This window comes from Drosophila hydei, unplaced genomic scaffold (genome assembly GCF_003285905.1).
Source record: "Drosophila hydei strain 15085-1641.00,03,60 unplaced genomic scaffold, DhydRS2 tig00000136-arrow-arrow-pilon, whole genome shotgun sequence".
NCBI classification, from domain to species: Eukaryota; Metazoa; Arthropoda; class Insecta; order Diptera; family Drosophilidae; genus Drosophila; species Drosophila hydei.
Window position 1 is genome coordinate 1 of NW_022045673.1, and position 27,470 is coordinate 27,470.

The following is a 27,470-nucleotide window of genomic DNA, read 5'->3' on the forward strand; positions in this document are numbered from 1 at the left end:
CATCGTTACATCCACTTCTATTTATACCGAGAAACCCGAAAACACGAGGGAGCACACAAATGCTTGCATCCCTCTCACACACTACCCTCTCAACTTGTAGAGTAGAGCGCATAGCATTTAACATGAGTAACGAATATGTCTATCTCTTTCTACACTCACCACCAGTTTTCTATATAAGCGATGCGTAAGCGAGCATCTCGATTATTGTGTTTTTAACAGTGACAGTGTAAAGTAAGAATTGTGAAAGAGAGAAAAATGGCTCGTACAAAGCAGACCGCTCGCAAATCAACGGAGGCAAGGCTCCTCGCAAGCAGTTGGCCACTAAGGCAGCACGTAAAAGTGCACCAGCTACTGGCGGTGTCAGAAACCTCATCGCTATCGCCCTGGCACTGTTGTTGCTCTGCGTGAAATTCGTCGCTACCAGAAGAGCACTGAATTGCTTATTCGCAAGTTGCCGTTCCAGCGTCTAGTGCGTGAAATCGCTCAAGACTTCAAGACTGACCTTCGTTTCCAGAGCTCAGCTGTGATGGCACTCCAGGAAGCTAGCGAAGCCTATTTGGTTGGCCTATTCGAAGATACAAACTTGTGTGCCATCCATGCTAAGCGTGTCACAATCATGCCCAAGGACATTCAACTGGCCAGACGTATTCGCGGCGAGCGCGCTTAAATTTCTTCTCTCTGCCTTGTACATATACAAATCGCACCCAACAAATCGGTCCTTTTCAGGACCACAATATTTATAACAAGGAGATTCCTATTTTCGTTTAAACGACAATCATTTTGAATTTGAGTTGATATAAAAATAAAGGAAACGAGTATATAGGTTTATATTTACATAATAAAATGTAGGTTAGAGCAAATGTCACTAACTAGTCCTAGTCCTAGTCAAGTAATTGAGTAAGGATCTCAATATATTTTTGTTAAAGGGAAACGTTTCTTGCTTAACAAAAAAATGTGTATTTTTAAAGCGAATATCGAAATGTGAACGTATCGTTAATGTGTGTGATACGTTTGATGTAACTTAAGATAATATATTTCTTTTCTGAGATTTTCCTTTTATTTTTATAAGCACTTCCTATGGAAGATAAAACTATATTAGTTTTTAAACATTTTAGCATTCTTCTTAATAAAATAAAGTGGCTTAGATGAAAAAATATTTTATCACTGTATTTCTTGGTGAGGGAGAAGTGTATATCGCATTATATATATAATATTACGATATGAAATGACTATATGTTTGATGCAAGTAAAGAAAATAAACATTTTTCTTCTAATATTATCTTTATTAACATATATTTATTGTTAAGGAGAAGATTTTATTTTTACAAACCATTTTTGTATTGCGTTGCCTCGAATGCAAGTCTGCTTTCAACACCAAATGGGTTAGTTAAAATCGCATTTAAAAGATAAAGATATAAGGAATGTTCATATTAATAGTTGAATTTAACAAAAAAATTAATGAATTATTATCTGTCAACATAATTTGTTAACATTTTCATTATTATTTAATTAAAAATGCGATTTTTCCAAGATATCTTATTTTGCTATCATACAAAGTCAAACTTTAGATGGCAATTAAAAATCGTTAAAATCATATTTAACAAACTGAAAACTTATTTTTTCAATTTTTCAAACATTTTGGAATATGTTCAATAAACTATTTAGTTTAAATTCCATGTATAAACTGTTTAAAAAGACAAATCAATAAAATGGTAATTGTAAACTTCTGTGTAACGAACGTTCAATAGCAAAAACATTCTCGCGTAGCCTTCCTCCTCGATTCTCACTGAAACGGGTGACCAAAATGCCATGCCGCAGCTGGCAAATTTCGATTAAACAAAAACGTTGCATTTGTTTTTATAGTGAAGAAGTAAAGAAGTGCTGAATAAAAATGTCTGATTCCGTTGTTGCAGTATCTGCGTCTCCCGTGACTCCCCAAACAGCCTCAGCTGAGAAGAAGGTAGCTGCTAAAAAGCCAGCATCCGCATCGAAGGCAAAGAAAACAACGGCTCCTCCAACACACCCACCAACTCAGCAGATGGTGGACGCATCGATACAAAATTTAAAGGAACGTGGTGGCTCATCCCTTTTGGCTATAAAGAAATATATCAGTGCCACTTACAAGTGCGATGCCCAAAAACTAGCCCCATTCATTAAGAAGTACCTGAAGAATTCAGTTGCGAATGGAAAGTTGATTCAAACAAAGGGCAAGGGTGCATCTGGTTCGTTTAAGTTGTCTGCATCTTCCAAAAAGGAGCCTAAGCCTAAAGTGTCCTCTGTAGAGAAGAAATCCAAGAAGGTAACTTCGTCGGCAGCAGCAGCTAAAAAGAAAACTATATCTGCTACCAAGAAACCAAAGGGTGTCGCTGATAAGAAGTTGTCGAAGGCTGTGGTGACCAAAAAGAGTGTTGACAAGAAGAAAGCTGAAAAAGCGAAGGCCAAAGATGCAAAGAAAGTTGGTACTATTAAAGCCAAGCCCACAACAGCAAAGGCAAAGTCAAGCGCAGCAAAGCCAAAAACTCCCAAACCTAAGACCACCAGTGCTAAGCCTAAGAAGGTTGTCGCGGCTGCGTCGCCAAAAAAAGCTGCTGCCAAGAAGCCAAAGGCAAAAACTGCGTCTGCAACAAAGAAGTAATTTCACATCGAAATATACTCTTCAGAGAGAGTATGAACAAATTTCAAAACTATGAAATTTGCTATTAAACAAAGTCCTTTTCAGGACTACAATTTTATATATCCAAGAGAAAAAATATTTTTCTACCTGTATCTTTCTTGTTGCTGTTAAAAGTAATATAAAAAGAAACGGATCCTATTTAGTCAGCAGCAATATTTGAAATATATTCGATGTTAATTTCTGTTTTCGTCAAATAGTTTTTACGTGTCCAACTTTATCATAATAAAAACGTAGGAAATTGTAGTGGGATATTTGTGGAGTAACGATAATTTTATAGTTTTTCTTGAATAGCAAGCAAATATATTTGCTTCAGTAAGTTTTATACAATAAGAATTAAAGGTAATCTATTCAGAATCAGAATCAGAAATTTTGTTAGCATGGAAATATTTCATATTCTTTGAAAAAAGATTTGTGGCCCTGAAAAGGGCCTTTTGCTTTTGGGTGTTCTGCATACATCAAGCTAAGATTTACTTGGAGCTAGTGTACTTGGTAACTGCCTTTGTTCCTTCACTGACAGCGTGCTTGGCCAACTCTCCGGGCAACAGAAGACGGACTGCAGTTTGGATTTCCCGACTGGTAATCGTAGAACGTTTGTTGTAGTGGGCCAAACGAGAGGCTTCAGCAGCAATACGCTCAAAAATGTCGTTCACAAAGCTATTCATGATGCTCATGGCCTTTGACGAGATTCCAGTGTCAGGATGGACCTGCTTTAGCACTTTGTAAATGTAGATGGCGTAGCTTTCCTTCCTCTTACGCTTCTTCTTCTTATCATTCTTGGTAATATTCTTCTGGGCTTTGCCAGCCTTTTTGGCTGCCTTTCCACTTGTCTTAGGCGGCATGATTGTTATTATCCACTCAAGTTCACTTTAACTCACTTCACAAATGTTTGACAGAAGCACACAAATTGCTTAACATTTATAGGTTTTTTTTGTACAACGTTTTCATGTTTGCGAACAGCACAACTCACCCTCGTTTACCTGAAAAAGTAGGTAGTGAAAAAAGTATAAGTTGTCATATTGTTGAGAGGGCTGGGCATTCGATACTTGTTTGTGCAGTGTTAAAGTGAAAAAAAAAAGAATTTAAGAAATGTCTGGCCGTGGTAAAGGTGGAAAAGTTAAGGGAAAGGCAAAGTCGCGTTCGAACCGCGCTGGCCTTCAGTTCCCCGTTGGTCGTATTCACCGTCTTCTTCGCAAAGGCAACTATGCCGAGCGTGTTGGTGCCGGTGCTCCAGTGTACTTGGCGGCTGTTATGGAATACTTGGCCGCTGAAGTTTTGGAGTTGGCTGGTAATGCAGCCCGCGATAACAAGAAAACCAGAATTATCCCTCGCCATCTGCAATTGGCCATCCGCAACGATGAGGAGTTGAATAAACTGCTTTCAGGCGTCACTATTGCCCAGGGCGGTGTGTTGCCTAACATCCAAGCAGTTTTGTTGCCCAAGAAGACCGAAAAGAAGGCTTAAATTACTAATAACGAATTTACGCAAATCGAAACCAAACGTCCTTTTCAGGACGACCAATTTATACAAAAGAGATGACTTTTTTCATACGTAAACATTCTAAATAATATGTATATAATAAGAATAAATAAAGGGAAAATTTACAGATGGTAGACGCTGAGAAAAGTACAGTCATCGCCATTCATTTAGTCATTTAGTGTTTCTGTTCCATATTCCAAAGGTTTCAAATATGTTGAGCTGAAATATTGCTAATATTGCTGATATGTAAACTATAAATTTGGCAATGTACCCTTGAAATACACGCGAGTTTTCACCGCAGCTTAGCTAAGATTTCTGTAACATCGAATTCTTATTCGAATATGAAATATGCACAATACTTCTTTTTGATAGCTTCAAATTTTTCATAAATGTCGAAACCAAATGGTTTAACTAGACGGAATTAATTCAATTTCTCGATCATTTCGTAGCCAATACTGAACATCAGCTAAATATATGCCCAATACCGATTTGGTTTGCGAAAAATGTATATTGAATTTTATATTTTCAAGCTCTTTTAGGGAAACATGTTGGTGGTCCTGAAAAGGACCGATTGGTGCGAGTGTAAGTTGCTTTTTATACTTTCTTCTTTCCTAACCGCCAAAGCCGTACAGTGTGCGACCTTGCCTTTTCAGCGCATAGACAACATCCATGGCTGTGACTGTCTTCCTCTTGGCGTGTTCGGTGTATGTGACAGCATCACGAATAACATTTTCCAAAAAGACCTTAAGAACGCCACGAGTTTCTTCATAGATAAGTCCAGAGATTCGCTTCACGCCACCACGACGAGCTAAACGACGGATAGCTGGCTTCGTGATACCCTGGATATTATCACGCAACACTTTGCGATGACGCTTTGCACCTCCTTTACCCAAGCCTTTGCCACCTTTACCACGACCAGTCATTTTTCACTTTTTACTTTTTAATGAACACTTCACGAATGTCAGAAACAAACTAATGTCTGCATCGTTACATCCACTTCTATTTATACCGAGAAACCCGAAAACACGAGGGAGCACACAAATGCTTGCATCCCTCTCACACACTACCCTCTCAACTTGTAGAGTAGAGCGCATAGCATTTAACATGAGTAACGAATATGTCTATCTCTTTCTAACTCACCACCAGTTTTCTATATAAGCGATGCGTAAGCGAGCATCTCGATTATTGTGTTTTTAACAGTGACAGTGTAAAGTAAGAATTGTGAAAGAGAGAAAAAAATGGCTCGTACAAAGCAGACCGCTCGCAAATCAACTGGAGGCAAGGCTCCTCGCAAGCAGTTGGCCACTAAGGCAGCACGTAAAAGTGCACCAGCTACTGGCGGTGTCAAGAAACCTCATCGCTATCGCCCTGGCACTGTTGCTCTGCGTGAAATTCGTCGCTACCAGAAGAGCACTGAATTGCTTATTCGCAAGTTGCCGTTCCAGCGTCTAGTGCGTGAAATCGCTCAAGACTTCAAGACTGACCTTCGTTTCCAGAGCTCAGCTGTGATGGCACTCCAGGAAGCTAGCGAAGCCTATTTGGTTGGCCTATTCGAAGATACAAACTTGTGTGCCATCCATGCTAAGCGTGTCACAATCATGCCCAAGGACATTCAACTGGCCAGACGTATTCGCGGCGAGCGCGCTTAAATTTCTTCTCTCTGCCTTGTACATATACAAATCGCACCCAACAAATCGGTCCTTTTCAGGACCACAATATTTATAACAAGGAGATTCCTATTTTCGTTTAAACGACAATCATTTTGAATTTGAGTTGATATAAAAATAAAGGAAACGAGTATATAGGTTTATATTTACATAATAAAATGTAGGTTAGAGCAAATGTCACTAACTAGTCCTAGTCCTAGTCAAGTAATTGAGTAAGGATCTCAATATATTTTTGTTAAAGGGAAACGTTTCTTGCTTAACAAAAAAATGTGTATTTTTAAAGCGAATATCGAATGTGAACGTATCGTTAATGTGTGATACGTTTGATGTAACTTAAGATAATATATTTCTTTTCTGAGATTTTCCTTTTATTTTTATAAGCACTTCCTATTGAAGATAAAACTATATTAGTTTTTAAACATTTTAGCATTCTTCTTAATAAAATAAAGTGGCTTAGATGAAAAAATATTTTATCACTGTATTTCTTGGTGAGGGAGAAGTGTATATCGCATTATATATATAATATTACGATATGAAATGACTATATGTTTGATGCAAGTAAAGAAAATAAAACATTTTTCTTCTAATATTATCTTTATTAACATATATTTATTGTTAAGGAGAAGATTTTATTTTTACAAACCATTTTTGTATTGCGTTGCCTCGAATGCAAGTCTGCTTTCAACACCAAATGGGTTAGTTAAAATCGCATTTAAAAGATAAAGATATAAGGAATGTTCATATTAATAGTTGAATTTAACAAAAAAATTAATGAATTATTATCTGTCAACATAATTTGTTAACATTTTCATTATTATTTAATTAAAAATGCGATTTTTCCAAGATATCTTATTTTGCTATCATACAAAGTCAAACTTTAGATGGCAATTAAAAATCGTTAAATCATATTTAACAAACTGAAAACTTATTTTTTCAATTTTTCAAACATTTTGGAATATGTTCAATAAACTATTTAGTTTAAATTCCATGTATAAACTGTTTAAAAAGACAAATCAATAAAATGGTAATTGTAAACTTCTGTGTAACGAACGTTCAATAGCAAAAACATTCTCGCGTAGCCTTCCTCCTCGATTCTCACTGAAACGGGTGACCAAAATGCCATGCCGCAGCTGGCAAATTTCGATTAAACAAAAACGTTGCATTTGTTTTTATAGTGAAGAAGTAAAGAAGTGCTGAATAAAAATGTCTGATTCCGTTGTTGCAGTATCTGCGTCTCCCGTGACTCCCCAAACAGCCTCAGCTGAGAAGAAGGTAGCTGCTAAAAAGCCAGCATCCGCATCGAAGGCAAAGAAAACAACGGCTCCTCCAACACACCCACCAACTCAGCAGATGGTGGACGCATCGATACAAAATTTAAAGGAACGTGGTGGCTCATCCCTTTTGGCTATAAAGAAATATATCAGTGCCACTTACAAGTGCGATGCCCAAAAACTAGCCCCATTCATTAAGAAGTACCTGAAGAATTCAGTTGCGAATGGAAAGTTGATTCAAACAAAGGGCAAGGGTGCATCTGGTTCGTTTAAGTTGTCTGCATCTTCCAAAAAGGAGCCTAAGCCTAAAGTGTCCTCTGTAGAGAAGAAATCCAAGAAGGTAACTTCGTCGGCAGCAGCAGCTAAAAAGAAAACTATATCTGCTACCAAGAAACCAAAGGGTGTCGCTGATAAGAAGTTGTCGAAGGCTGTGGTGACCAAAAAGAGTGTTGACAAGAAGAAAGCTGAAAAAGCGAAGGCCAAAGATGCAAAGAAAGTTGGTACTATTAAAGCCAAGCCCACAACAGCAAAGGCAAAGTCAAGCGCAGCAAAGCCAAAAACTCCCAAACCTAAGACCACCAGTGCTAAGCCTAAGAAGGTTGTCGCGGCTGCGTCGCCAAAAAAAGCTGCTGCCAAGAAGCCAAAGGCAAAAACTGCGTCTGCAACAAAGAAGTAATTTCACATCGAAATATACTCTTCAGACAGAGTATGAACAAATTTCAAAACTATGAAATTTGCTATTAAACAAAGTCCTTTTCAGGACTACAATTTTATATATCCAAGAGAAAAAAATATTTTTCTACCTGTATCTTTCTTGTTGCTGTTAAAAGTAATATAAAAAGAAACGGATCCTATTTAGTCAGCAGCAATATTTGAAATATATTCGATGTTAATTTCTGTTTTCGTCAAATAGTTTTTACGTGTCCAACTTCATCATAATAAAAACGTAGGAAATTGTAGTGGGATATTTGTGGAGTAACGATAATTTTATAGTTTTTCTTGAATAGCAAGCAAATATATTTGCTTCAGTAAGTTTTATACAATAAGAATTAAAGGTAATCTATTCAGAATCAGAATCAGAAATTTTGTTAGCATGGAAATATTTCATATTCTTTGAAAAAAGATTTGTGGCCCTGAAAAGGGCCTTTTGCTTTTGGGTGTTCTGCATACATCAAGCTAAGATTTACTTGGAGCTAGTGTACTTGGTAACTGCCTTTGTTCCTTCACTGACAGCGTGCTTGGCCAACTCTCCGGGCAACAGAAGACGGACTGCAGTTTGGATTTCCCGACTGGTAATCGTAGAACGTTTGTTGTAGTGGGCCAAACGAGAGGCTTCAGCAGCAATACGCTCAAAAATGTCGTTCACAAAGCTATTCATGATGCTCATGGCCTTTGACGAGATTCCAGTGTCAGGATGGACCTGCTTTAGCACTTTGTAAATGTAGATGGCGTAGCTTTCCTTCCTCTTACGCTTCTTCTTCTTATCATTCTTGGTAATATTCTTCTGGGCTTTGCCAGCCTTTTTGGCTGCCTTTCCACTTGTCTTAGGCGGCATGATTGTTATTATTCACTCAAGTTCACTTTAACTCACTTCACAAATGTTTGACAGAAGCACACAAATTGCTTAACATTTATAGGTTTTTTTTGTACAACGTTTTCATGTTTGCGAACAGCACAACTCACCCTCGTTTACCTGAAAAAGTAGGTAGTGAAAAAAGTATAAGTTGTCATATTGTTGAGAGGGCTGGGCATTCGATACTTGTTTGTGCAGTGTTAAAGTGAAAAAAAAAGAATTTAAGAAATGTCTGGCCGTGGTAAAGGTGGAAAAGTTAAGGGAAAGGCAAAGTCGCGTTCGAACCGCGCTGGCCTTCAGTTCCCCGTTGGTCGTATTCACCGTCTTCTTCGCAAAGGCAACTATGCCGAGCGTGTTGGTGCCGGTGCTCCAGTGTACTTGGCGGCTGTTATGGAATACTTGGCCGCTGAAGTTTTGGAGTTGGCTGGTAATGCAGCCCGCGATAACAAGAAAACCAGAATTATCCCTCGCCATCTGCAATTGGCCATCCGCAACGATGAGGAGTTGAATAAACTGCTTTCAGGCGTCACTATTGCCCAGGGCGGTGTGTTGCCTAACATCCAAGCAGTTTTGTTGCCCAAGAAGACCGAAAAGAAGGCTTAAATTACTAATAACGAATTTACGCAAATCGAAACCAAACGTCCTTTTCAGGACGACCAATTTATACAAAAGAGATGACTTTTTTCATACGTAAACATTCTAAATAATATGTATATAATAAGAATAAATAAAGGGAAAATTTACAGATGGTAGACGCTGAGAAAAGTACAGTCATCGCCATTCATTTAGTCATTTAGTGTTTCTGTTCCATATTCCAAAGGTTTCAAATATGTTGAACTGAAATATTGCTAATATTGCTGATATGTAAACTATAAATTTGGCAATGTACCCTTGAAATACACGCGAGTTTTCACCGCAGCTTAGCTAAGATTTCTGTAACATCGAATTCTTATTCGAATATGAAATATGCACAATACTTCTTTTTGATAGCTTCAAATTTTTCATAAATGTCGAAACCAAATGGTTTAACTAGACGGAATTAATTCAATTTCTCGATCATTTCGTAGCCAATACTGAACATCAGCTAAATATATGCCCAATACCGATTTGGTTTGCGAAAAATGTATATTGAATTTTATATTTTCAAGCTCTTTTAGGGAAACATGTTGGTGGTCCTGAAAAGGACCGATTGGTGCGAGTGTAAGTTGCTTTTTATACTTTCTTCTTTCCTAACCGCCAAAGCCGTACAGTGTGCGACCTTGCCTTTTCAGCGCATAGACAACATCCATGGCTGTGACTGTCTTCCTCTTGGCGTGTTCGGTGTATGTGACAGCATCACGAATAACATTTTCCAAAAAGACCTTAAGAACGCCACGAGTTTCTTCATAGATAAGTCCAGAGATTCGCTTCACGCCACCACGACGAGCTAAACGACGGATAGCTGGCTTCGTGATACCCTGGATATTATCACGCAACACTTTGCGATGACGCTTTGCACCTCCTTTACCCAAGCCTTTGCCACCTTTACCACGACCAGTCATTTTTCACTTTTTACTTTTTAATGAACACTTCACGAATGTCAGAAACAAACTAATGTCTGCATCGTTACATCCACTTCTATTTATACCGAGAAACCCGAAAACACGAGGGAGCACACAAATGCTTGCATCCCTCTCACACACTACCCTCTCAACTTGTAGAGTAGAGCGCATAGCATTTAACATGAGTAACGAATATGTCTATCTCTTTCTAACTCACCACCAGTTTTCTATATAAGCGATGCGTAAGCGAGCATCTCGATTATTGTGTTTTTAACAGTGACAGTGTAAAGTAAGAATTGTGAAAGAGAGAAAAAAATGGCTCGTACAAAGCAGACCGCTCGCAAATCAACTGGAGGCAAGGCTCCTCGCAAGCAGTTGGCCACTAAGGCAGCACGTAAAAGTGCACCAGCTACTGGCGGTGTCAAGAAACCTCATCGCTATCGCCCTGGCACTGTTGCTCTGCGTGAAATTCGTCGCTACCAGAAGAGCACTGAATTGCTTATTCGCAAGTTGCCGTTCCAGCGTCTAGTGCGTGAAATCGCTCAAGACTTCAAGACTGACCTTCGTTTCCAGAGCTCAGCTGTGATGGCACTCCAGGAAGCTAGCGAAGCCTATTTGGTTGGCCTATTCGAAGATACAAACTTGTGTGCCATCCATGCTAAGCGTGTCACAATCATGCCCAAGGACATTCAACTGGCCAGACGTATTCGCGGCGAGCGCGCTTAAATTTCTTCTCTCTGCCTTGTACATATACAAATCGCACCCAACAAATCGGTCCTTTTCAGGACCACAATATTTATAACAAGGAGATTCCTATTTTCGTTTAAACGACAATCATTTTGAATTTGAGTTGATATAAAAATAAAGGAAACGAGTATATAGGTTTATATTTACATAATAAAATGTAGGTTAGAGCAAATGTCACTAACTAGTCCTAGTCCTAGTCAAGTAATTGAGTAAGGATCTCAATATATTTTTGTTAAAGGGAAACGTTTCTTGCTTAACAAAAAAATGTGTATTTTTAAAGCGAATATCGAATGTGAACGTATCGTTAATGTGTGATACGTTTGATGTAACTTAAGATAATATATTTCTTTTCTGAGATTTTCCTTTTATTTTTATAAGCACTTCCTATTGAAGATCAAACTATATTAGTTTTTAAACATTTTAGCATTCTTCTTAATAAAATAAAGTGGCTTAGATGAAAAAATATTTTATCACTGTATTTCTTGGTGAGGGAGAAGTGTATATCGCATTATATATATAATATTACGATATGAAATGACTATATGTTTGATGCAAGTAAAGAAAATAAAACATTTTTCTTCTAATATTATCTTTATTAACATATATTTATTGTTAAGGAGAAGATTTTATTTTTACAAACCATTTTTGTATTGCGTTGCCTCGAATGCAAGTCTGCTTTCAACACCAAATGGGTTAGTTAAAATCGCATTTAAAAGATAAAGATATAAGGAATGTTCATATTAATAGTTGAATTTAACAAAAAAATTAATGAATTATTATCTGTCAACATAATTTGTTAACATTTTCATTATTATTTAATTAAAAATGCGATTTTTCCAAGATATCTTATTTTGCTATCATACAAAGTCAAACTTTAGATGGCAATTAAAAATCGTTAAATCATATTTAACAAACTGAAAACTTATTTTTTCAATTTTTCAAACATTTTGGAATATGTTCAATAAACTATTTAGTTTAAATTCCATGTATAAACTGTTTAAAAAGACAAATCAATAAAATGGTAATTGTAAACTTCTGTGTAACGAACGTTCAATACCAAAAACATTCTCGCGTAGCCTTCCTCCTCGATTCTCACTGAAACGGGTGACCAAAATGCCATGCCGCAGCTGGCAAATTTCGATTAAACAAAAACGTTGCATTTGTTTTTATAGTGAAGAAGTAAAGAAGTGCTGAATAAAAATGTCTGATTCCGTTGTTGCAGTATCTGCGTCTCCCGTGACTCCCCAAACAGCCTCAGCTGAGAAGAAGGTAGCTGCTAAAAAGCCAGCATCCGCATCGAAGGCAAAGAAAACAACGGCTCCTCCAACACACCCACCAACTCAGCAGATGGTGGACGCATCGATACAAAATTTAAAGGAACGTGGTGGCTCATCCCTTTTGGCTATAAAGAAATATATCAGTGCCACTTACAAGTGCGATGCCCAAAAACTAGCCCCATTCATTAAGAAGTACCTGAAGAATTCAGTTGCGAATGGAAAGTTGATTCAAACAAAGGGCAAGGGTGCATCTGGTTCGTTTAAGTTGTCTGCATCTTCCAAAAAGGAGCCTAAGCCTAAGGTGTCCTCTGTAGAGAAGAAATCCAAGAAGGTAACTTCGTCGGCAGCAGCAGCTAAAAAGAAAACTATATCTGCTACCAAGAAACCAAAGGGTGTCGCTGATAAGAAGTTGTCGAAGGCTGTGGTGACCAAAAAGAGTGTTGACAAGAAGAAAGCTGAAAAAGCGAAGGCCAAAGATGCAAAGAAAGTTGGTACTATTAAAGCCAAGCCCACAACAGCAAAGGCAAAGTCAAGCGCAGCAAAGCCAAAAACTCCCAAACCTAAGACCACCAGTGCTAAGCCTAAGAAGGTTGTCGCGGCTGCGTCGCCAAAAAAAGCTGCTGCCAAGAAGCCAAAGGCAAAAACTGCGTCTGCAACAAAGAAGTAATTTCACATCGAAATATACTCTTCAGAGAGAGTATGAACAAATTTCAAAACTATGAAATTTGCTATTAAACAAAGTCCTTTTCAGGACTACAATTTTATATATCCAAGAGAAAAAATATTTTTCTACCTGTATCTTTCTTGTTGCTGTTAAAAGTAATATAAAAAGAAACGGATCCTATTTAGTCAGCAGCAATATTTGAAATATATTCGATGTTAATTTCTGTTTTCGTCAAATAGTTTTTACGTGTCCAACTTCATCATAATAAAAACGTAGGAAATTGTAGTGGGATATTTGTGGAGTAACGATAATTTTATAGTTTTTCTTGAATAGCAAGCAAATATATTTGCTTCAGTAAGTTTTATACAATAAGAATTAAAGGTAATCTATTCAGAATCAGAATCAGAAATTTTGTTAGCATGGAAATATTTCATATTCTTTGAAAAAAGATTTGTGGCCCTGAAAAGGGCCTTTTGCTTTTGGGTGTTCTGCATACATCAAGCTAAGATTTACTTGGAGCTAGTGTACTTGGTAACTGCCTTTGTTCCTTCACTGACAGCGTGCTTGGCCAACTCTCCGGGCAACAGAAGACGGACTGCAGTTTGGATTTCCCGACTGGTAATCGTAGAACGTTTGTTGTAGTGGGCCAAACGAGAGGCTTCAGCAGCAATACGCTCAAAAATGTCGTTCACAAAGCTATTCATGATGCTCATGGCCTTTGACGAGATTCCAGTGTCAGGATGGACCTGCTTTAGCACTTTGTAAATGTAGATGGCGTAGCTTTCCTTCCTCTTACGCTTCTTCTTCTTATCATTCTTGGTAATATTCTTCTGGGCTTTGCCAGCCTTTTTAGCTGCCTTTCCACTTGTCTTAGGCGGCATGATTGTTATTATTCACTCAAGTTCACTTTAACTCACTTCACAAATGTTTGACAGAAGCACACAAATTGCTTAACATTTATAGGTTTTTTTTGTACAACGTTTTCATGTTTGCGAACAGCACAACTCACCCTCGTTTACCTGAAAAAGTAGGTAGTGAAAAAAGTATAAGTTGTCATATTGTTGAGAGGGCTGGGCATTCGATACTTGTTTGTGCAGTGTTAAAGTGAAAAAAAAAGAATTTAAGAAATGTCTGGCCGTGGTAAAGGTGGAAAAGTTAAGGGAAAGGCAAAGTCGCGTTCGAACCGCGCTGGCCTTCAGTTCCCCGTTGGTCGTATTCACCGTCTTCTTCGCAAAGGCAACTATGCCGAGCGTGTTGGTGCCGGTGCTCCAGTGTACTTGGCGGCTGTTATGGAATACTTGGCCGCTGAAGTTTTGGAGTTGGCTGGTAATGCAGCCCGCGATAACAAGAAAACCAGAATTATCCCTCGCCATCTGCAATTGGCCATCCGCAACGATGAGGAGTTGAATAAACTGCTTTCAGGCGTCACTATTGCCCAGGGCGGTGTGTTGCCTAACATCCAAGCAGTTTTGTTGCCCAAGAAGACCGAAAAGAAGGCTTAAATTACTAATAACGAATTTACGCAAATCGAAACCAAACGTCCTTTTCAGGACGACCAATTTATACAAAAGAGATGACTTTTTTCCTACGTAAACATTCTAAATAATATGTATATAATAAGAATAAATAAAGGGAAAATTTACAGATGGTAGACGCTGAGAAAAGTACAGTCATCGCCATTCATTTAGTCATTTAGTGTTTCTGTTCCATATTCCAAAGGTTTCAAATATGTTGAGCTGAAATATTGCTAATATTGCTGATATGTAAACTATAAATTTGGCAATGTACCCTTGAAATACACGCGAGTTTTCACCGCAGCTTAGCTAAGATTTCTGTAACATCGAATTCTTATTCGAATATGAAATATGCACAATACTTCTTTTTGATAGCTTCAAATTTTTCATAAATGTCGAAACCAAATGGTTTAACTAGACGGAATTAATTCAATTTCTCGATCATTTCGTAGCCAATACTGAACATCAGCTAAATATATGCCCAATACCGATTTGGTTTGCGAAAAATGTATATTGAATTTTATATTTTCAAGCTCTTTTAGGGAAACATGTTGGTGGTCCTGAAAAGGACCGATTGGTGCGAGTGTAAGTTGCTTTTTATACTTTCTTCTTTCCTAACCGCCAAAGCCGTACAGTGTGCGACCTTGCCTTTTCAGCGCATAGACAACATCCATGGCTGTGACTGTCTTCCTCTTGGCGTGTTCGGTGTATGTGACAGCATCACGAATAACATTTTCCAAAAAGACCTTAAGAACGCCACGAGTTTCTTCATAGATAAGTCCAGAGATTCGCTTCACGCCACCACGACGAGCTAAACGACGGATAGCTGGCTTCGTGATACCCTGGATATTATCACGCAACACTTTGCGATGACGCTTTGCACCTCCTTTACCCAAGCCTTTGCCACCTTTACCACGACCAGTCATTTTTCACTTTTTACTTTTTAATGAACACTTCACGAATGTCAGAAACAAACTAATGTCTGCATCGTTACATCCACTTCTATTTATACCGAGAAACCCGAAAACACGAGGGAGCACACAAATGCTTGCATCCCTCTCACACACTACCCTCTCAACTTGTAGAGTAGAGCGCATAGCATTTAACATGAGTAACGAATATGTCTATCTCTTTCTAACTCACCACCAGTTTTCTATATAAGCGATGCGTAAGCGAGCATCTCGATTATTGTGTTTTTAACAGTGACAGTGTAAAGTAAGAATTGTGAAAGAGAGAAAAAAATGGCTCGTACAAAGCAGACCGCTCGCAAATCAACTGGAGGCAAGGCTCCTCGCAAGCAGTTGGCCACTAAGGCAGCACGTAAAAGTGCACCAGCTACTGGCGGTGTCAAGAAACCTCATCGCTATCGCCCTGGCACTGTTGCTCTGCGTGAAATTCGTCGCTACCAGAAGAGCACTGAATTGCTTATTCGCAAGTTGCCGTTCCAGCGTCTAGTGCGTGAAATCGCTCAAGACTTCAAGACTGACCTTCGTTTCCAGAGCTCAGCTGTGATGGCACTCCAGGAAGCTAGCGAAGCCTATTTGGTTGGCCTATTCGAAGATACAAACTTGTGTGCCATCCATGCTAAGCGTGTCACAATCATGCCCAAGGACATTCAACTGGCCAGACGTATTCGCGGCGAGCGCGCTTAAATTTCTTCTCTCTGCCTTGTACATATACAAATCGCACCCAACAAATCGGTCCTTTTCAGGACCACAATATTTATAACAAGGAGATTCCTATTTTCGTTTAAACGACAATCATTTTGAATTTGAGTTGATATAAAAATAAAGGAAACGAGTATATAGGTTTATATTTACATAATAAAATGTAGGTTAGAGCAAATGTCACTAACTAGTCCTAGTCCTAGTCAAGTAATTGAGTAAGGATCTCAATATATTTTTGTTAAAGGGAAACGTTTCTTGCTTAACAAAAAAATGTGTATTTTTAAAGCGAATATCGAATGTGAACGTATCGTTAATGTGTGATACGTTTGATGTAACTTAAGATAATATATTTCTTTTCTGAGATTTTCCTTTTATTTTTATAAGCACTTCCTATTGAAGATAAAACTATATTAGTTTTTAAACATTTTAGCATTCTTCTTAATAAAATAAAGTGGCTTAGATGAAAAAATATTTTATCACTGTATTTCTTGGTGAGGGAGAAGTGTATATCGCATTATATATATAATATTACGATATGAAATGACTATATGTTTGATGCAAGTAAAGAAAATAAAACATTTTTCTTCTAATATTATCTTTATTAACATATATTTATTGTTAAGGAGAAGATTTTATTTTTACAAACCATTTTTGTATTGCGTTGCCTCGAATGCAAGTCTGCTTTCAACACCAAATGGGTTAGTTAAAATCGCATTTAAAAGATAAAGATATAAGGAATGTTCATATTAATAGTTGAATTTAACAAAAAAATTAATGAATTATTATCTGTCAACATAATTTGTTAACATTTTCATTATTATTTAATTAAAAATGCGATTTTTCCAAGATATCTTATTTTGCTATCATACAAAGTCAAACTTTAGATGGCAATTAAAAATCGTTAAATCATATTTAACAAACTGAAAACTTATTTTTTCAATTTTTCAAACATTTTGGAATATGTTCAATAAACTATTTAGTTTAAATTCCATGTATAAACTGTTTAAAAAGACAAATCAATAAAATGGTAATTGTAAACTTCTGTGTAACGAACGTTCAATACCAAAAACATTCTCGCGTAGCCTTCCTCCTCGATTCTCACTGAAACGGGTGACCAAAATGCCATGCCGCAGCTGGCAAATTTCGATTAAACAAAAACGTTGCATTTGTTTTTATAGTGAAGAAGTAAAGAAGTGCTGAATAAAAATGTCTGATTCCGTTGTTGCAGTATCTGCGTCTCCCGTGACTCCCCAAACAGCCTCAGCTGAGAAGAAGGTAGCTGCTAAAAAGCCAGCATCCGCATCGAAGGCAAAGAAAACAACGGCTCCTCCAACACACCCACCAACTCAGCAGATGGTGGACGCATCGATACAAAATTTAAAGGAACGTGGTGGCTCATCCCTTTTGGCTATAAAGAAATATATCAGTGCCACTTACAAGTGCGATGCCCAAAAACTAGCCCCATTCATTAAGAAGTACCTGAAGAATTCAGTTGCGAATGGAAAGTTGATTCAAACAAAGGGCAAGGGTGCATCTGGTTCGTTTAAGTTGTCTGCATCTTCCAAAAAGGAGCCTAAGCCTAAGGTGTCCTCTGTAGAGAAGAAATCCAAGAAGGTAACTTCGTCGGCAGCAGCAGCTAAAAAGAAAACTATATCTGCTACCAAGAAACCAAAGGGTGTCGCTGATAAGAAGTTGTCGAAGGCTGTGGTGACCAAAAAGAGTGTTGACAAGAAGAAAGCTGAAAAAGCGAAGGCCAAAGATGCAAAGAAAGTTGGTACTATTAAAGCCAAGCCAACCACCAGTGCTAAGCCTAAGAAGGTTGTCGCGGCTGCGTCGCCAAAAAAAGCTGCTGCCAAGAAGCCAAAGGCAAAAACTGCGTCTGCAACAAAGAAGTAATTTCACATCGAAATATACTCTTCAGAGAGAGTATGAACAAATTTCAAAACTATGAAATTTGCTATTAAACAAAGTCCTTTTCAGGACTACAATTTTATATATCCAAGAGAAAAAATATTTTTCTACCTGTATCTTTCTTGTTGCTGTTAAAAGTAATATAAAAAGAAACGGATCCTATTTAGTCAGCAGCAATATTTGAAATATATTCGATGTTAATTTCTGTTTTCGTCAAATAGTTTTTACGTGTCCAACTTCATCATAATAAAAACGTAGGAAATTGTAGTGGGATATTTGTGGAGTAACGATAATTTTATAGTTTTTCTTGAATAGCAAGCAAATATATTTGCTTCAGTAAGTTTTATACAATAAGAATTAAAGGTAATCTATTCAGAATCAGAATCAGAAATTTTGTTAGCATGGAAATATTTCATATTCTTTGAAAAAAGATTTGTGGCCCTGAAAAGGGCCTTTTGCTTTTGGGTGTTCTGCATACATCAAGCTAAGATTTACTTGGAGCTAGTGTACTTGGTAACTGCCTTTGTTCCTTCACTGACAGCGTGCTTGGCCAACTCTCCGGGCAACAGAAGACGGACTGCAGTTTGGATTTCCCGACTGGTAATCGTAGAACGTTTGTTGTAGTGGGCCAAACGAGAGGCTTCAGCAGCAATACGCTCAAAAATGTCGTTCACAAAGCTATTCATGATGCTCATGGCCTTTGACGAGATTCCAGTGTCAGGATGGACCTGCTTTAGCACTTTGTAAATGTAGATGGCGTAGCTTTCCTTCCTCTTACGCTTCTTCTTCTTATCATTCTTGGTAATATTCTTCTGGGCTTTGCCAGCCTTTTTAGCTGCCTTTCCACTTGTCTTAGGCGGCATGATTGTTATTATTCACTCAAGTTCACTTTAACTCACTTCACAAATGTTTGACAGAAGCACACAAATTGCTTAACATTTATAGGTTTTTTTTGTACAACGTTTTCATGTTTGCGAACAGCACAACTCACCCTCGTTTACCTGAAAAAGTAGGTAGTGAAAAAAGTATAAGTTGTCATATTGTTGAGAGGGCTGGGCATTCGATACTTGTTTGTGCAGTGTTAAAGTGAAAAAAAAAGAATTTAAGAAATGTCTGGCCGTGGTAAAGGTGGAAAAGTTAAGGGAAAGGCAAAGTCGCGTTCGAACCGCGCTGGCCTTCAGTTCCCCGTTGGTCGTATTCACCGTCTTCTTCGCAAAGGCAACTATGCCGAGCGTGTTGGTGCCGGTGCTCCAGTGTACTTGGCGGCTGTTATGGAATACTTGGCCGCTGAAGTTTTGGAGTTGGCTGGTAATGCAGCCCGCGATAACAAGAAAACCAGAATTATCCCTCGCCATCTGCAATTGGCCATCCGCAACGATGAGGAGTTGAATAAACTGCTTTCAGGCGTCACTATTGCCCAGGGCGGTGTGTTGCCTAACATCCAAGCAGTTTTGTTGCCCAAGAAGACCGAAAAGAAGGCTTAAATTACTAATAACGAATTTACGCAAATCGAAACCAAACGTCCTTTTCAGGACGACCAATTTATACAAAAGAGATGACTTTTTTCCTACGTAAACATTCTAAATAATATGTATATAATAAGAATAAATAAAGGGAAAATTTACAGATGGTAGACGCTGAGAAAAGTACAGTCATCGCCATTCATTTAGTCATTTAGTGTTTCTGTTCCATATTCCAAAGGTTTCAAATATGTTGAGCTGAAATATTGCTAATATTGCTGATATGTAAACTATAAATTTGGCAATGTACCCTTGAAATACACGCGAGTTTTCACCGCAGCTTAGCTAAGATTTCTGTAACATCGAATTCTTATTCGAATATGAAATATGCACAATACTTCTTTTTGATAGCTTCAAATTTTTCATAAATGTCGAAACCAAATGGTTTAACTAGACGGAATTAATTCAATTTCTCGATCATTTCGTAGCCAATACTGAACATCAGCTAAATATATGCCCAATACCGATTTGGTTTGCGAAAAATGTATATTGAATTTTATATTTTCAAGCTCTTTTAGGGAAACATGTTGGTGGTCCTGAAAAGGACCGATTGGTGCGAGTGTAAGTTGCTTTTTATACTTTCTTCTTTCCTAACCGCCAAAGCCGTACAGTGTGCGACCTTGCCTTTTCAGCGCATAGACAACATCCATGGCTGTGACTGTCTTCCTCTTGGCGTGTTCGGTGTATGTGACAGCATCACGAATAACATTTTCCAAAAAGACCTTAAGAACGCCACGAGTTTCTTCATAGATAAGTCCAGAGATTCGCTTCACGCCACCACGACGAGCTAAACGACGGATAGCTGGCTTCGTGATACCCTGGATATTATCACGCAACACTTTGCGATGACGCTTTGCACCTCCTTTACCCAAGCCTTTGCCACCTTTACCACGACCAGTCATTTTTCACTTTTTACTTTTTAATGAACACTTCACGAATGTCAGAAACAAACTAATGTCTGCATCGTTACATCCACTTCTATTTATACCGAGAAACCCGAAAACACGAGGGAGCACACAAATGCTTGCATCCCTCTCACACACTACCCTCTCAACTTGTAGAGTAGAGCGCATAGCATTTAACATGAGTAACGAATATGTCTATCTCTTTCTAACTCACCACCAGTTTTCTATATAAGCGATGCGTAAGCGAGCATCTCGATTATTGTGTTTTTAACAGTGACAGTGTAAAGTAAGAATTGTGAAAGAGAGAAAAAAATGGCTCGTACAAAGCAGACCGCTCGCAAATCAACTGGAGGCAAGGCTCCTCGCAAGCAGTTGGCCACTAAGGCAGCACGTAAAAGTGCACCAGCTACTGGCGGTGTCAAGAAACCTCATCGCTATCGCCCTGGCACTGTTGCTCTGCGTGAAATTCGTCGCTACCAGAAGAGCACTGAATTGCTTATTCGCAAGTTGCCGTTCCAGCGTCTAGTGCGTGAAATCGCTCAAGACTTCAAGACTGACCTTCGTTTCCAGAGCTCAGCTGTGATGGCACTCCAGGAAGCTAGCGAAGCCTATTTGGTTGGCCTATTCGAAGATACAAACTTGTGTGCCATCCATGCTAAGCGTGTCACAATCATGCCCAAGGACATTCAACTGGCCAGACGTATTCGCGGCGAGCGCGCTTAAATTTCTTCTCTCTGCCTTGTACATATACAAATCGCACCCAACAAATCGGTCCTTTTCAGGACCACAATATTTATAACAAGGAGATTCCTATTTTCGTTTAAACGACAATCATTTTGAATTTGAGTTGATATAAAAATAAAGGAAACGAGTATATAGGTTTATATTTACATAATAAAATGTAGGTTAGAGCAAATGTGTTTTATAATTGAAGGTACACGCGTTTATTTTCACTAACTAGTCCTAGTCCTAGTCAAGTAATTGAGCAAGGATCTCAATATATTTTTGTTAAAGGGAAACGTTTCTTGCTTAATAAAAAAATGTGTATTTTTAAAGCGAATATCGAATGTGAACGTATCTATCGTTAATGTGTGATACGTTTGATGTAACTTAAGATAATATATTTCTTTTCTGAGATTTTCCTTTTATTTTTATAAGCACTTCCTATTGAAGATAAAACTATATTAGTTTTTAAACATTTTAGCATTCTTCTTAATAAAATAAAGTGGCTTAGATGAAAAAATATTTTATCACTGTATTTCTTGGTGAGGGAGAAGTGTATATCGCATTATATATATAATATTACGATATGAAATGACTATATGTTTGATGCAAGTAAAGAAAATAAAACATTTTTCTTCTAATATTATCTTTATTAACATATATTTATTGTTAAGGAGAAGATTTTATTTTTACAAACCATTTTTGTATTGCGTTGCCTCGAATGCAAGTCTGCTTTCAACACCAAATGGGTTAGTTAAAATCGCATTTAAAAGATAAAGATATAAGGAATGTTCATATTAATAGTTGAATTTAACAAAAAAATTAATGAATTATTATCTGTCAACATAATTTGTTAACATTTTCATTATTATTTAATTAAAAATGCGATTTTTCCAAGATATCTTATTTTGCTATCATACAAAGTCAAACTTTAGATGGCAATTAAAAATCGTTAAATCATATTTAACAAACTGAAAACTTATTTTTTCAATTTTTCAAACATTTTGGAATATGTTCAATAAACTATTTAGTTTAAATTCCATGTATAAACTGTTTAAAAAGACAAATCAATAAAATGGTAATTGTAAACTTCTGTGTAACGAACGTTCAATAGCAAAAACATTCTCGCGTAGCCTTCCTCCTCGATTCTCACTGAAACGGGTGACCAAAATGCCATGCCGCAGCTGGCAAATTTCGATTAAACAAAAACGTTGCATTTGTTTTTATAGTGAAGAAGTAAAGAAGTGCTGAATAAAAATGTCTGATTCCGTTGTTGCAGTATCTGCGTCTCCCGTGACTCCCCAAACAGCCTCAGCTGAGAAGAAGGTAGCTGCTAAAAAGCCAGCATCCGCATCGAAGGCAAAGAAAACAACGGCTCCTCCAACACACCCACCAACTCAGCAGATGGTGGACGCATCGATACAAAATTTAAAGGAACGTGGTGGCTCATCCCTTTTGGCTATAAAGAAATATATCAGTGCCACTTACAAGTGCGATGCCCAAAAACTAGCCCCATTCATTAAGAAGTACCTGAAGAATTCAGTTGCGAATGGAAAGTTGATTCAAACAAAGGGCAAGGGTGCATCTGGTTCGTTTAAGTTGTCTGCATCTTCCAAAAAGGAGCCTAAGCCTAAGGTGTCCTCTGTAGAGAAGAAATCCAAGAAGGTAACTTCGTCGGCAGCAGCAGCTAAAAAGAAAACTATATCTGCTACCAAGAAACCAAAGGGAGTCGCTGATAAGAAGTTGTCGAAGGCTGTGGTGACCAAAAAGAGTGTTGACAAGAAGAAAGCTGAAAAAGCGAAGGCCAAAGATGCAAAGAAAGTTGGTACTATTAAAGCCAAGCCCACAACAGCAAAGGCAAGGTCAAGCGCAGCAAAGCCAAAAACTCCTAAACCTAAGACCACCAGTGCTAAGCCTAAGAAGGTTGTCGCGGCTGCGTCGCCAAAAAAAGCTGCTGCCAAGAAGCCAAAGGCAAAAACTGCGTCTGCAACAAAGAAGTAATTTCACATCGAAATATACTCTTCAGACAGAGTATGAACAAATTTCAAAACTATGAAATTTGCTATTAAACAAAGTCCTTTTCAGGACTACAATTTTATATATCCAAGAGAAAAAAATATTTTTCTACCTGTATCTTTCTTGTTGCTGTTAAAAGTAATATAAAAAGAAACGGATCCTATTTAGTCAGCAGCAATATTTGAAATATATTCGATGTTAATTTCTGTTTTCGTCAAATAGTTTTTACGTGTCCAACTTCATCATAATAAAAACGTAGGAAATTGTAGTGGGATATTTGTGGAGTAACGATAATTTTATAGTTTTTCTTGAATAGCAAGCAAATATATTTGCTTCAGTAAGTTTTATACAATAAGAATTAAAGGTAATCTATTCAGAATCAGAATCAGAAATTTTGTTAGCATGGAAATATTTCATATTCTTTGAAAAAAGATTTGTGGCCCTGAAAAGGGCCTTTTGCTTTTGGGTGTTCTGCATACATCAAGCTAAGATTTACTTGGAGCTAGTGTACTTGGTAACTGCCTTTGTTCCTTCACTGACAGCGTGCTTGGCCAACTCTCCGGGCAACAGAAGACGGACTGCAGTTTGGATTTCCCGACTGGTAATCGTAGAACGTTTGTTGTAGTGGGCCAAACGAGAGGCTTCAGCAGCAATACGCTCAAAAATGTCGTTCACAAAGCTATTCATGATGCTCATGGCCTTTGACGAGATTCCAGTGTCAGGATGGACCTGCTTTAGCACTTTGTAAATGTAGATGGCGTAGCTTTCCTTCCTCTTACGCTTCTTCTTCTTATCATTCTTGGTAATATTCTTCTGGGCTTTGCCAGCCTTTTTGGCTGCCTTTCCACTTGTCTTAGGCGGCATGATTGTTATTATTCACTCAAGTTCACTTTAACTCACTTCACAAATGTTTGACAGAAGCACACAAATTGCTTAACATTTATAGGTTTTTTTTGTACAACGTTTTCATGTTTGCGAACAGCACAACTCACCCTCGTTTACCTGAAAAAGTAGGTAGTGAAAAAAGTATAAGTTGTCATATTGTTGAGAGGGCTGGGCATTCGATACTTGTTTGTGCAGTGTTAAAGTGAAAAAAAAAGAATTTAAGAAATGTCTGGCCGTGGTAAAGGTGGAAAAGTTAAGGGAAAGGCAAAGTCGCGTTCGAACCGCGCTGGCCTTCAGTTCCCCGTTGGTCGTATTCACCGTCTTCTTCGCAAAGGCAACTATGCCGAGCGTGTTGGTGCCGGTGCTCCAGTGTACTTGGCGGCTGTTATGGAATACTTGGCCGCTGAAGTTTTGGAGTTGGCTGGTAATGCAGCCCGCGATAACAAGAAAACCAGAATTATCCCTCGCCATCTGCAATTGGCCATCCGCAACGATGAGGAGTTGAATAAACTGCTTTCAGGCGTCACTATTGCCCAGGGCGGTGTGTTGCCTAACATCCAAGCAGTTTTGTTGCCCAAGAAGACCGAAAAGAAGGCTTAAATTACTAATAACGAATTTACGCAAATCGAAACCAAACGTCCTTTTCAGGACGACCAATTTATACAAAAGAGATGACTTTTTTCATACGTAAACATTCTAAATAATATGTATATAATAAGAATAAATAAAGGGAAAATTTACAGATGGTAGACGCTGAGAAAAGTACAGTCATCGCCATTCATTTAGTCATTTAGTGTTTCTGTTCCATATTCCAAAGGTTTCAAATATGTTGAGCTGAAATATTGCTAATATTGCTGATATGTAAACTATAAATTTGGCAATGTACCCTTGAAATACACGCGAGTTTTCACCGCAGCTTAGCTAAGATTTCTGTAACATCGAATTCTTATTCGAATATGAAACATGCACAATACTTCTTTTTGATAGCTTCAAATTTTTCATAAATTTCGAAACCAAATGGTTTAACTAGACGGAATTAATTCAATTTCTCGATCATTTCGTAGCCAATACTGAACATCAGCTAAATATATGCCCAATACCGATTTGGTTTGCGAAAAATGTATATTGAATTTTATATTTTCAAGCTCTTTTAGGGAAACATGTTGGTGGTCCTGAAAAGGACCGATTGGTGCGAGTGTAAGTTGCTTTTTATACTTTCTTCTTTCCTAACCGCCAAAGCCGTACAGTGTGCGACCTTGCCTTTTCAGCGCATAGACAACATCCATGGCTGTGACTGTCTTCCTCTTGGCGTGTTCGGTGTATGTGACAGCATCACGAATAACATTTTCCAAAAAGACCTTAAGAACGCCACGAGTTTCTTCATAGATAAGTCCAGAGATTCGCTTCACGCCACCACGACGAGCTAAACGACGGATAGCTGGCTTCGTGATACCCTGGATATTATCACGCAACACTTTGCGATGACGCTTTGCACCTCCTTTACCCAAGCCTTTGCCACCTTTACCACGACCAGTCATTTTTCACTTTTTACTTTTTAATGAACACTTCACGAATGTCAGAAACAAACTAATGTCTGCATCGTTACATCCACTTCTATTTATACCGAGAAACCCGAAAACACGAGGGAGCACACAAATGCTTGCATCCCTCTCACACACTACCCTCTCAACTTGTAGAGTAGAGCGCATAGCATTTAACATGAGTAACGAATATGTCTATCTCTTTCTAACTCACCACCAGTTTTCTATATAAGCGATGCGTAAGCGAGCATCTCGATTATTGTGTTTTTAACAGTGACAGTGTAAAGTAAGAATTGTGAAAGAGAGAAAAAAATGGCTCGTACAAAGCAGACCGCTCGCAAATCAACTGGAGGCAAGGCTCCTCGCAAGCAGTTGGCCACTAAGGCAGCACGTAAAAGTGCACCAGCTACTGGCGGTGTCAAGAAACCTCATCGCTATCGCCCTGGCACTGTTGCTCTGCGTGAAATTCGTCGCTACCAGAAGAGCACTGAATTGCTTATTCGCAAGTTGCCGTTCCAGCGTCTAGTGCGTGAAATCGCTCAAGACTTCAAGACTGACCTTCGTTTCCAGAGCTCAGCTGTGATGGCACTCCAGGAAGCTAGCGAAGCCTATTTGGTTGGCCTATTCGAAGATACAAACTTGTGTGCCATCCATGCTAAGCGTGTCACAATCATGCCCAAGGACATTCAACTGGCCAGACGTATTCGCGGCGAGCGCGCTTAAATTTCTTCTCTCTGCCTTGTACATATACAAATCGCACCCAACAAATCGGTCCTTTTCAGGACCACAATATTTATAACAAGGAGATTCCTATTTTCGTTTAAACGACAATCATTTTGAATTTGAGTTGATATAAAAATAAAGGAAACGAGTATATAGGTTTATATTTACATAATAAAATGTAGGTTAGAGCAAATGTGTTTTATAATTGAAGGTACACGCGTTTATTTTCACTAACTAGTCCTAGTCCTAGTCAAGTAATTGAGCAAGGATCTCAATATATTTTTGTTAAAGGGAAACGTTTCTTGCTTAATAAAAAAATGTGTATTTTTAAAGCGAATATCGAATGTGAACGTATCTATCGTTAATGTGTGATACGTTTGATGTAACTTAAGATAATATATTTCTTTTCTGAGATTTTCCTTTTATTTTTATAAGCACTTCCTATTGAAGATAAAACTATATTAGTTTTTAAACATTTTAGCATTCTTCTTAATAAAATAAAGTGGCTTAGATGAAAAAATATTTTATCACTGTATTTCTTGGTGAGGGAGAAGTGTATATCGCATTATATATATAATATTACGATATGAAATGACTATATGTTTGATGCAAGTAAAGAAAATAAAACATTTTTCTTCTAATATTATCTTTATTAACATATATTTATTGTTAAGGAGAAGATTTTATTTTTACAAACCATTTTTGTATTGCGTTGCCTCGAATGCAAGTCTGCTTTCAACACCAAATGGGTTAGTTAAAATCGCATTTAAAAGATAAAGATATAAGGAATGTTCATATTAATAGTTGAATTTAACAAAAAAATTAATGAATTATTATCTGTCAACATAATTTGTTAACATTTTCATTATTATTTAATTAAAAATGCGATTTTTCCAAGATATCTTATTTTGCTATCATACAAAGTCAAACTTTAGATGGCAATTAAAAATCGTTAAATCATATTTAACAAACTGAAAACTTATTTTTTCAATTTTTCAAACATTTTGGAATATGTTCAATAAACTATTTAGTTTAAATTCCATGTATAAACTGTTTAAAAAGACAAATCAATAAAATGGTAATTGTAAACTTCTGTGTAACGAACGTTCAATAGCAAAAACATTCTCGCGTAGCCTTCCTCCTCGATTCTCACTGAAACGGGTGACCAAAATGCC

General features: G+C 37.8%; 22 protein-coding genes and 1 pseudogene across 22 annotated transcripts; 14 read left to right on the plus strand and 9 right to left on the minus strand.

Moving 5' to 3' along the window:
* Positions 1 to 255: 255 nt before the first annotated feature.
* On the plus strand, positions 256 to 726 carry LOC115482885 (annotated as a pseudogene).
* Positions 727 to 1,833: 1,107 nt separating this feature from the next.
* Positions 1,834 to 2,641, plus strand: LOC115482865 (histone H1-like). Its single transcript, XM_030223115.1, has one exon. It carries the CDS (start codon positions 1,892 to 1,894, stop codon positions 2,633 to 2,635), a length of 744 nt encoding a protein of 247 aa, XP_030078975.1. The 5' UTR covers positions 1,834 to 1,891; the 3' UTR covers positions 2,636 to 2,641.
* A 449-nt stretch (positions 2,642 to 3,090) lies between these two features.
* On the minus strand, positions 3,091 to 3,543 carry LOC115482877 (histone H2B). Its single transcript, XM_030223127.1, has one exon. The coding sequence runs from the start codon at positions 3,511 to 3,513 to the stop codon at positions 3,142 to 3,144; it is 372 nt and encodes a 123-aa protein (XP_030078987.1). The 5' UTR covers positions 3,514 to 3,543; the 3' UTR covers positions 3,091 to 3,141.
* A 178-nt stretch (positions 3,544 to 3,721) lies between these two features.
* On the plus strand, positions 3,722 to 4,183 carry LOC115482868 (histone H2A). The gene has a single exon (XM_030223118.1). It carries the CDS (start codon positions 3,761 to 3,763, stop codon positions 4,133 to 4,135), a length of 375 nt encoding a protein of 124 aa, XP_030078978.1. The 5' UTR covers positions 3,722 to 3,760; the 3' UTR covers positions 4,136 to 4,183.
* A 523-nt stretch (positions 4,184 to 4,706) lies between these two features.
* On the minus strand, positions 4,707 to 10,258 carry LOC115482906. Its single transcript, XM_030223152.1, has 4 exons — positions 9,896 to 10,258; positions 8,947 to 9,038; positions 8,276 to 8,631; positions 4,707 to 5,074 (listed from the first exon to the last, which is right to left on the minus strand). Exons 1-4 carry the CDS (start codon positions 10,200 to 10,202, stop codon positions 4,762 to 4,764), a joined length of 1,068 nt encoding a protein of 355 aa, XP_030079012.1. The 5' UTR covers positions 10,203 to 10,258; the 3' UTR covers positions 4,707 to 4,761.
* On the plus strand, positions 5,319 to 5,858 carry LOC115482866 (histone H3). The gene has a single exon (XM_030223116.1). It carries the CDS (start codon positions 5,389 to 5,391, stop codon positions 5,797 to 5,799), a length of 411 nt encoding a protein of 136 aa, XP_030078976.1. The 5' UTR covers positions 5,319 to 5,388; the 3' UTR covers positions 5,800 to 5,858.
* LOC115482864 (histone H1-like) lies at positions 6,963 to 7,844 on the plus strand. Its single transcript, XM_030223114.1, has one exon. The coding sequence runs from the start codon at positions 7,021 to 7,023 to the stop codon at positions 7,762 to 7,764; it is 744 nt and encodes a 247-aa protein (XP_030078974.1). The 5' UTR covers positions 6,963 to 7,020; the 3' UTR covers positions 7,765 to 7,844.
* On the minus strand, positions 8,221 to 8,685 carry LOC115482876 (histone H2B). Its single transcript, XM_030223126.1, has one exon. The coding sequence runs from the start codon at positions 8,641 to 8,643 to the stop codon at positions 8,272 to 8,274; it is 372 nt and encodes a 123-aa protein (XP_030078986.1). The 5' UTR covers positions 8,644 to 8,685; the 3' UTR covers positions 8,221 to 8,271.
* Positions 8,855 to 9,312, plus strand: LOC115482869 (histone H2A). Its single transcript, XM_030223119.1, has one exon. It carries the CDS (start codon positions 8,890 to 8,892, stop codon positions 9,262 to 9,264), a length of 375 nt encoding a protein of 124 aa, XP_030078979.1. The 5' UTR covers positions 8,855 to 8,889; the 3' UTR covers positions 9,265 to 9,312.
* A 189-nt stretch (positions 10,259 to 10,447) lies between the features above and the next one.
* On the plus strand, positions 10,448 to 16,115 carry LOC115482893. Its single transcript, XM_030223142.1, has 4 exons — positions 10,448 to 10,926; positions 12,172 to 12,717; positions 14,127 to 14,333; positions 15,629 to 16,115. Exons 1-4 carry the CDS (start codon positions 10,518 to 10,520, stop codon positions 16,054 to 16,056), a joined length of 1,590 nt encoding a protein of 529 aa, XP_030079002.1. The 5' UTR covers positions 10,448 to 10,517; the 3' UTR covers positions 16,057 to 16,115.
* Positions 12,092 to 12,899, plus strand: LOC115482862 (histone H1-like). The gene has a single exon (XM_030223112.1). It carries the CDS (start codon positions 12,150 to 12,152, stop codon positions 12,891 to 12,893), a length of 744 nt encoding a protein of 247 aa, XP_030078972.1. The 5' UTR covers positions 12,092 to 12,149; the 3' UTR covers positions 12,894 to 12,899.
* LOC115482878 (histone H2B) lies at positions 13,349 to 13,801 on the minus strand. The gene has a single exon (XM_030223128.1). The coding sequence runs from the start codon at positions 13,769 to 13,771 to the stop codon at positions 13,400 to 13,402; it is 372 nt and encodes a 123-aa protein (XP_030078988.1). The 5' UTR covers positions 13,772 to 13,801; the 3' UTR covers positions 13,349 to 13,399.
* On the plus strand, positions 13,983 to 14,440 carry LOC115482870 (histone H2A). The gene has a single exon (XM_030223120.1). The coding sequence runs from the start codon at positions 14,018 to 14,020 to the stop codon at positions 14,390 to 14,392; it is 375 nt and encodes a 124-aa protein (XP_030078980.1). The 5' UTR covers positions 13,983 to 14,017; the 3' UTR covers positions 14,393 to 14,440.
* Positions 14,964 to 15,385, minus strand: LOC115482880 (histone H4). Its single transcript, XM_030223130.1, has one exon. It carries the CDS (start codon positions 15,328 to 15,330, stop codon positions 15,019 to 15,021), a length of 312 nt encoding a protein of 103 aa, XP_030078990.1. The 5' UTR covers positions 15,331 to 15,385; the 3' UTR covers positions 14,964 to 15,018.
* Positions 16,116 to 17,219: 1,104 nt separating the features above from the next.
* LOC115482894 (histone H1-like) lies at positions 17,220 to 18,240 on the plus strand. The gene is made up of 2 exons (XM_030223143.1): positions 17,220 to 17,903; positions 18,204 to 18,240. The coding sequence occupies exons 1-2, from the start codon at positions 17,278 to 17,280 to the stop codon at positions 18,238 to 18,240; spliced, it is 663 nt and encodes a 220-aa protein (XP_030079003.1). The 5' UTR covers positions 17,220 to 17,277.
* A 182-nt stretch (positions 18,241 to 18,422) lies between these two features.
* Positions 18,423 to 18,875, minus strand: LOC115482879 (histone H2B). The gene has a single exon (XM_030223129.1). It carries the CDS (start codon positions 18,843 to 18,845, stop codon positions 18,474 to 18,476), a length of 372 nt encoding a protein of 123 aa, XP_030078989.1. The 5' UTR covers positions 18,846 to 18,875; the 3' UTR covers positions 18,423 to 18,473.
* A 181-nt stretch (positions 18,876 to 19,056) lies between these two features.
* Positions 19,057 to 19,514, plus strand: LOC115482871 (histone H2A). The gene has a single exon (XM_030223121.1). The coding sequence runs from the start codon at positions 19,092 to 19,094 to the stop codon at positions 19,464 to 19,466; it is 375 nt and encodes a 124-aa protein (XP_030078981.1). The 5' UTR covers positions 19,057 to 19,091; the 3' UTR covers positions 19,467 to 19,514.
* A 523-nt stretch (positions 19,515 to 20,037) lies between these two features.
* Positions 20,038 to 20,459, minus strand: LOC115482881 (histone H4). The gene has a single exon (XM_030223131.1). It carries the CDS (start codon positions 20,402 to 20,404, stop codon positions 20,093 to 20,095), a length of 312 nt encoding a protein of 103 aa, XP_030078991.1. The 5' UTR covers positions 20,405 to 20,459; the 3' UTR covers positions 20,038 to 20,092.
* A 190-nt stretch (positions 20,460 to 20,649) lies between these two features.
* On the plus strand, positions 20,650 to 26,354 carry LOC115482895. Its single transcript, XM_030223144.1, has 4 exons — positions 20,650 to 21,128; positions 22,410 to 22,955; positions 24,366 to 24,572; positions 25,868 to 26,354. The coding sequence occupies exons 1-4, from the start codon at positions 20,720 to 20,722 to the stop codon at positions 26,293 to 26,295; spliced, it is 1,590 nt and encodes a 529-aa protein (XP_030079004.1). The 5' UTR covers positions 20,650 to 20,719; the 3' UTR covers positions 26,296 to 26,354.
* On the plus strand, positions 22,330 to 23,211 carry LOC115482863 (histone H1-like). The gene has a single exon (XM_030223113.1). The coding sequence runs from the start codon at positions 22,388 to 22,390 to the stop codon at positions 23,129 to 23,131; it is 744 nt and encodes a 247-aa protein (XP_030078973.1). The 5' UTR covers positions 22,330 to 22,387; the 3' UTR covers positions 23,132 to 23,211.
* Positions 23,588 to 24,052, minus strand: LOC115482874 (histone H2B). The gene has a single exon (XM_030223124.1). It carries the CDS (start codon positions 24,008 to 24,010, stop codon positions 23,639 to 23,641), a length of 372 nt encoding a protein of 123 aa, XP_030078984.1. The 5' UTR covers positions 24,011 to 24,052; the 3' UTR covers positions 23,588 to 23,638.
* On the plus strand, positions 24,222 to 24,679 carry LOC115482872 (histone H2A). Its single transcript, XM_030223122.1, has one exon. It carries the CDS (start codon positions 24,257 to 24,259, stop codon positions 24,629 to 24,631), a length of 375 nt encoding a protein of 124 aa, XP_030078982.1. The 5' UTR covers positions 24,222 to 24,256; the 3' UTR covers positions 24,632 to 24,679.
* LOC115482882 (histone H4) lies at positions 25,203 to 25,624 on the minus strand. Its single transcript, XM_030223132.1, has one exon. The coding sequence runs from the start codon at positions 25,567 to 25,569 to the stop codon at positions 25,258 to 25,260; it is 312 nt and encodes a 103-aa protein (XP_030078992.1). The 5' UTR covers positions 25,570 to 25,624; the 3' UTR covers positions 25,203 to 25,257.
* Positions 26,355 to 27,470: the final 1,116 nt, after the last annotated feature.

What these genes read in the sequence shown, in the direction of transcription:
- LOC115482865 (XM_030223115.1), top strand. Translation starts at nt 1,892, where the DNA reads ATGTCTGATTCCGTTGTTGCAGTATCTGCGTCTCCCGTGACTCCCCAA.
- LOC115482877 (XM_030223127.1), bottom strand. Translation starts at nt 3,513, where the DNA reads ATGCCGCCTAAGACAAGTGGAAAGGCAGCCAAAAAGGCTGGCAAAGCC.
- LOC115482868 (XM_030223118.1), top strand. Translation starts at nt 3,761, where the DNA reads ATGTCTGGCCGTGGTAAAGGTGGAAAAGTTAAGGGAAAGGCAAAGTCG.
- LOC115482866 (XM_030223116.1), top strand. Translation starts at nt 5,389, where the DNA reads ATGGCTCGTACAAAGCAGACCGCTCGCAAATCAACTGGAGGCAAGGCT.
- LOC115482864 (XM_030223114.1), top strand. Translation starts at nt 7,021, where the DNA reads ATGTCTGATTCCGTTGTTGCAGTATCTGCGTCTCCCGTGACTCCCCAA.
- LOC115482876 (XM_030223126.1), bottom strand. Translation starts at nt 8,643, where the DNA reads ATGCCGCCTAAGACAAGTGGAAAGGCAGCCAAAAAGGCTGGCAAAGCC.
- LOC115482869 (XM_030223119.1), top strand. Translation starts at nt 8,890, where the DNA reads ATGTCTGGCCGTGGTAAAGGTGGAAAAGTTAAGGGAAAGGCAAAGTCG.
- LOC115482906 (XM_030223152.1), bottom strand. Translation starts at nt 10,202, where the DNA reads ATGACTGGTCGTGGTAAAGGTGGCAAAGGCTTGGGTAAAGGAGGTGCA. An exon ending in CACACTGTACGGCTTTGGCG is followed by an intron (nt 9,039 to 9,895) that starts GTTAGGAAAGAA and finishes ACAGCCGCCAAG; the next exon opens with TACACTGGAGCACCGGCACC. An exon ending in ACCAAGTACACTAGCTCCAA is followed by an intron (nt 5,075 to 8,275) that starts GTAAATCTTAGC and finishes TAAAAAGTGAAA; the next exon opens with AATGACTGGTCGTGGTAAAG.
- LOC115482893 (XM_030223142.1), top strand. Translation starts at nt 10,518, where the DNA reads ATGGCTCGTACAAAGCAGACCGCTCGCAAATCAACTGGAGGCAAGGCT. An exon ending in TATTCGCGGCGAGCGCGCTT is followed by an intron (nt 10,927 to 12,171) that starts AAATTTCTTCTC and finishes CCGTTGTTGCAG; the next exon opens with TATCTGCGTCTCCCGTGACT. An exon ending in CGTCACTATTGCCCAGGGCG is followed by an intron (nt 14,334 to 15,628) that starts GTGTGTTGCCTA and finishes AAAGTAAGAATT; the next exon opens with GTGAAAGAGAGAAAAAAATG.
- LOC115482862 (XM_030223112.1), top strand. Translation starts at nt 12,150, where the DNA reads ATGTCTGATTCCGTTGTTGCAGTATCTGCGTCTCCCGTGACTCCCCAA.
- LOC115482878 (XM_030223128.1), bottom strand. Translation starts at nt 13,771, where the DNA reads ATGCCGCCTAAGACAAGTGGAAAGGCAGCTAAAAAGGCTGGCAAAGCC.
- LOC115482870 (XM_030223120.1), top strand. Translation starts at nt 14,018, where the DNA reads ATGTCTGGCCGTGGTAAAGGTGGAAAAGTTAAGGGAAAGGCAAAGTCG.
- LOC115482880 (XM_030223130.1), bottom strand. Translation starts at nt 15,330, where the DNA reads ATGACTGGTCGTGGTAAAGGTGGCAAAGGCTTGGGTAAAGGAGGTGCA.
- LOC115482894 (XM_030223143.1), top strand. Translation starts at nt 17,278, where the DNA reads ATGTCTGATTCCGTTGTTGCAGTATCTGCGTCTCCCGTGACTCCCCAA. An exon ending in AAGAAGGTTGTCGCGGCTGC is followed by an intron (nt 17,904 to 18,203) that starts GTCGCCAAAAAA and finishes TTCGTCAAATAG; the next exon opens with TTTTTACGTGTCCAACTTCA.
- LOC115482879 (XM_030223129.1), bottom strand. Translation starts at nt 18,845, where the DNA reads ATGCCGCCTAAGACAAGTGGAAAGGCAGCTAAAAAGGCTGGCAAAGCC.
- LOC115482871 (XM_030223121.1), top strand. Translation starts at nt 19,092, where the DNA reads ATGTCTGGCCGTGGTAAAGGTGGAAAAGTTAAGGGAAAGGCAAAGTCG.
- LOC115482881 (XM_030223131.1), bottom strand. Translation starts at nt 20,404, where the DNA reads ATGACTGGTCGTGGTAAAGGTGGCAAAGGCTTGGGTAAAGGAGGTGCA.
- LOC115482895 (XM_030223144.1), top strand. Translation starts at nt 20,720, where the DNA reads ATGGCTCGTACAAAGCAGACCGCTCGCAAATCAACTGGAGGCAAGGCT. An exon ending in TATTCGCGGCGAGCGCGCTT is followed by an intron (nt 21,129 to 22,409) that starts AAATTTCTTCTC and finishes CCGTTGTTGCAG; the next exon opens with TATCTGCGTCTCCCGTGACT. An exon ending in CGTCACTATTGCCCAGGGCG is followed by an intron (nt 24,573 to 25,867) that starts GTGTGTTGCCTA and finishes AAAGTAAGAATT; the next exon opens with GTGAAAGAGAGAAAAAAATG.
- LOC115482863 (XM_030223113.1), top strand. Translation starts at nt 22,388, where the DNA reads ATGTCTGATTCCGTTGTTGCAGTATCTGCGTCTCCCGTGACTCCCCAA.
- LOC115482874 (XM_030223124.1), bottom strand. Translation starts at nt 24,010, where the DNA reads ATGCCGCCTAAGACAAGTGGAAAGGCAGCCAAAAAGGCTGGCAAAGCC.
- LOC115482872 (XM_030223122.1), top strand. Translation starts at nt 24,257, where the DNA reads ATGTCTGGCCGTGGTAAAGGTGGAAAAGTTAAGGGAAAGGCAAAGTCG.
- LOC115482882 (XM_030223132.1), bottom strand. Translation starts at nt 25,569, where the DNA reads ATGACTGGTCGTGGTAAAGGTGGCAAAGGCTTGGGTAAAGGAGGTGCA.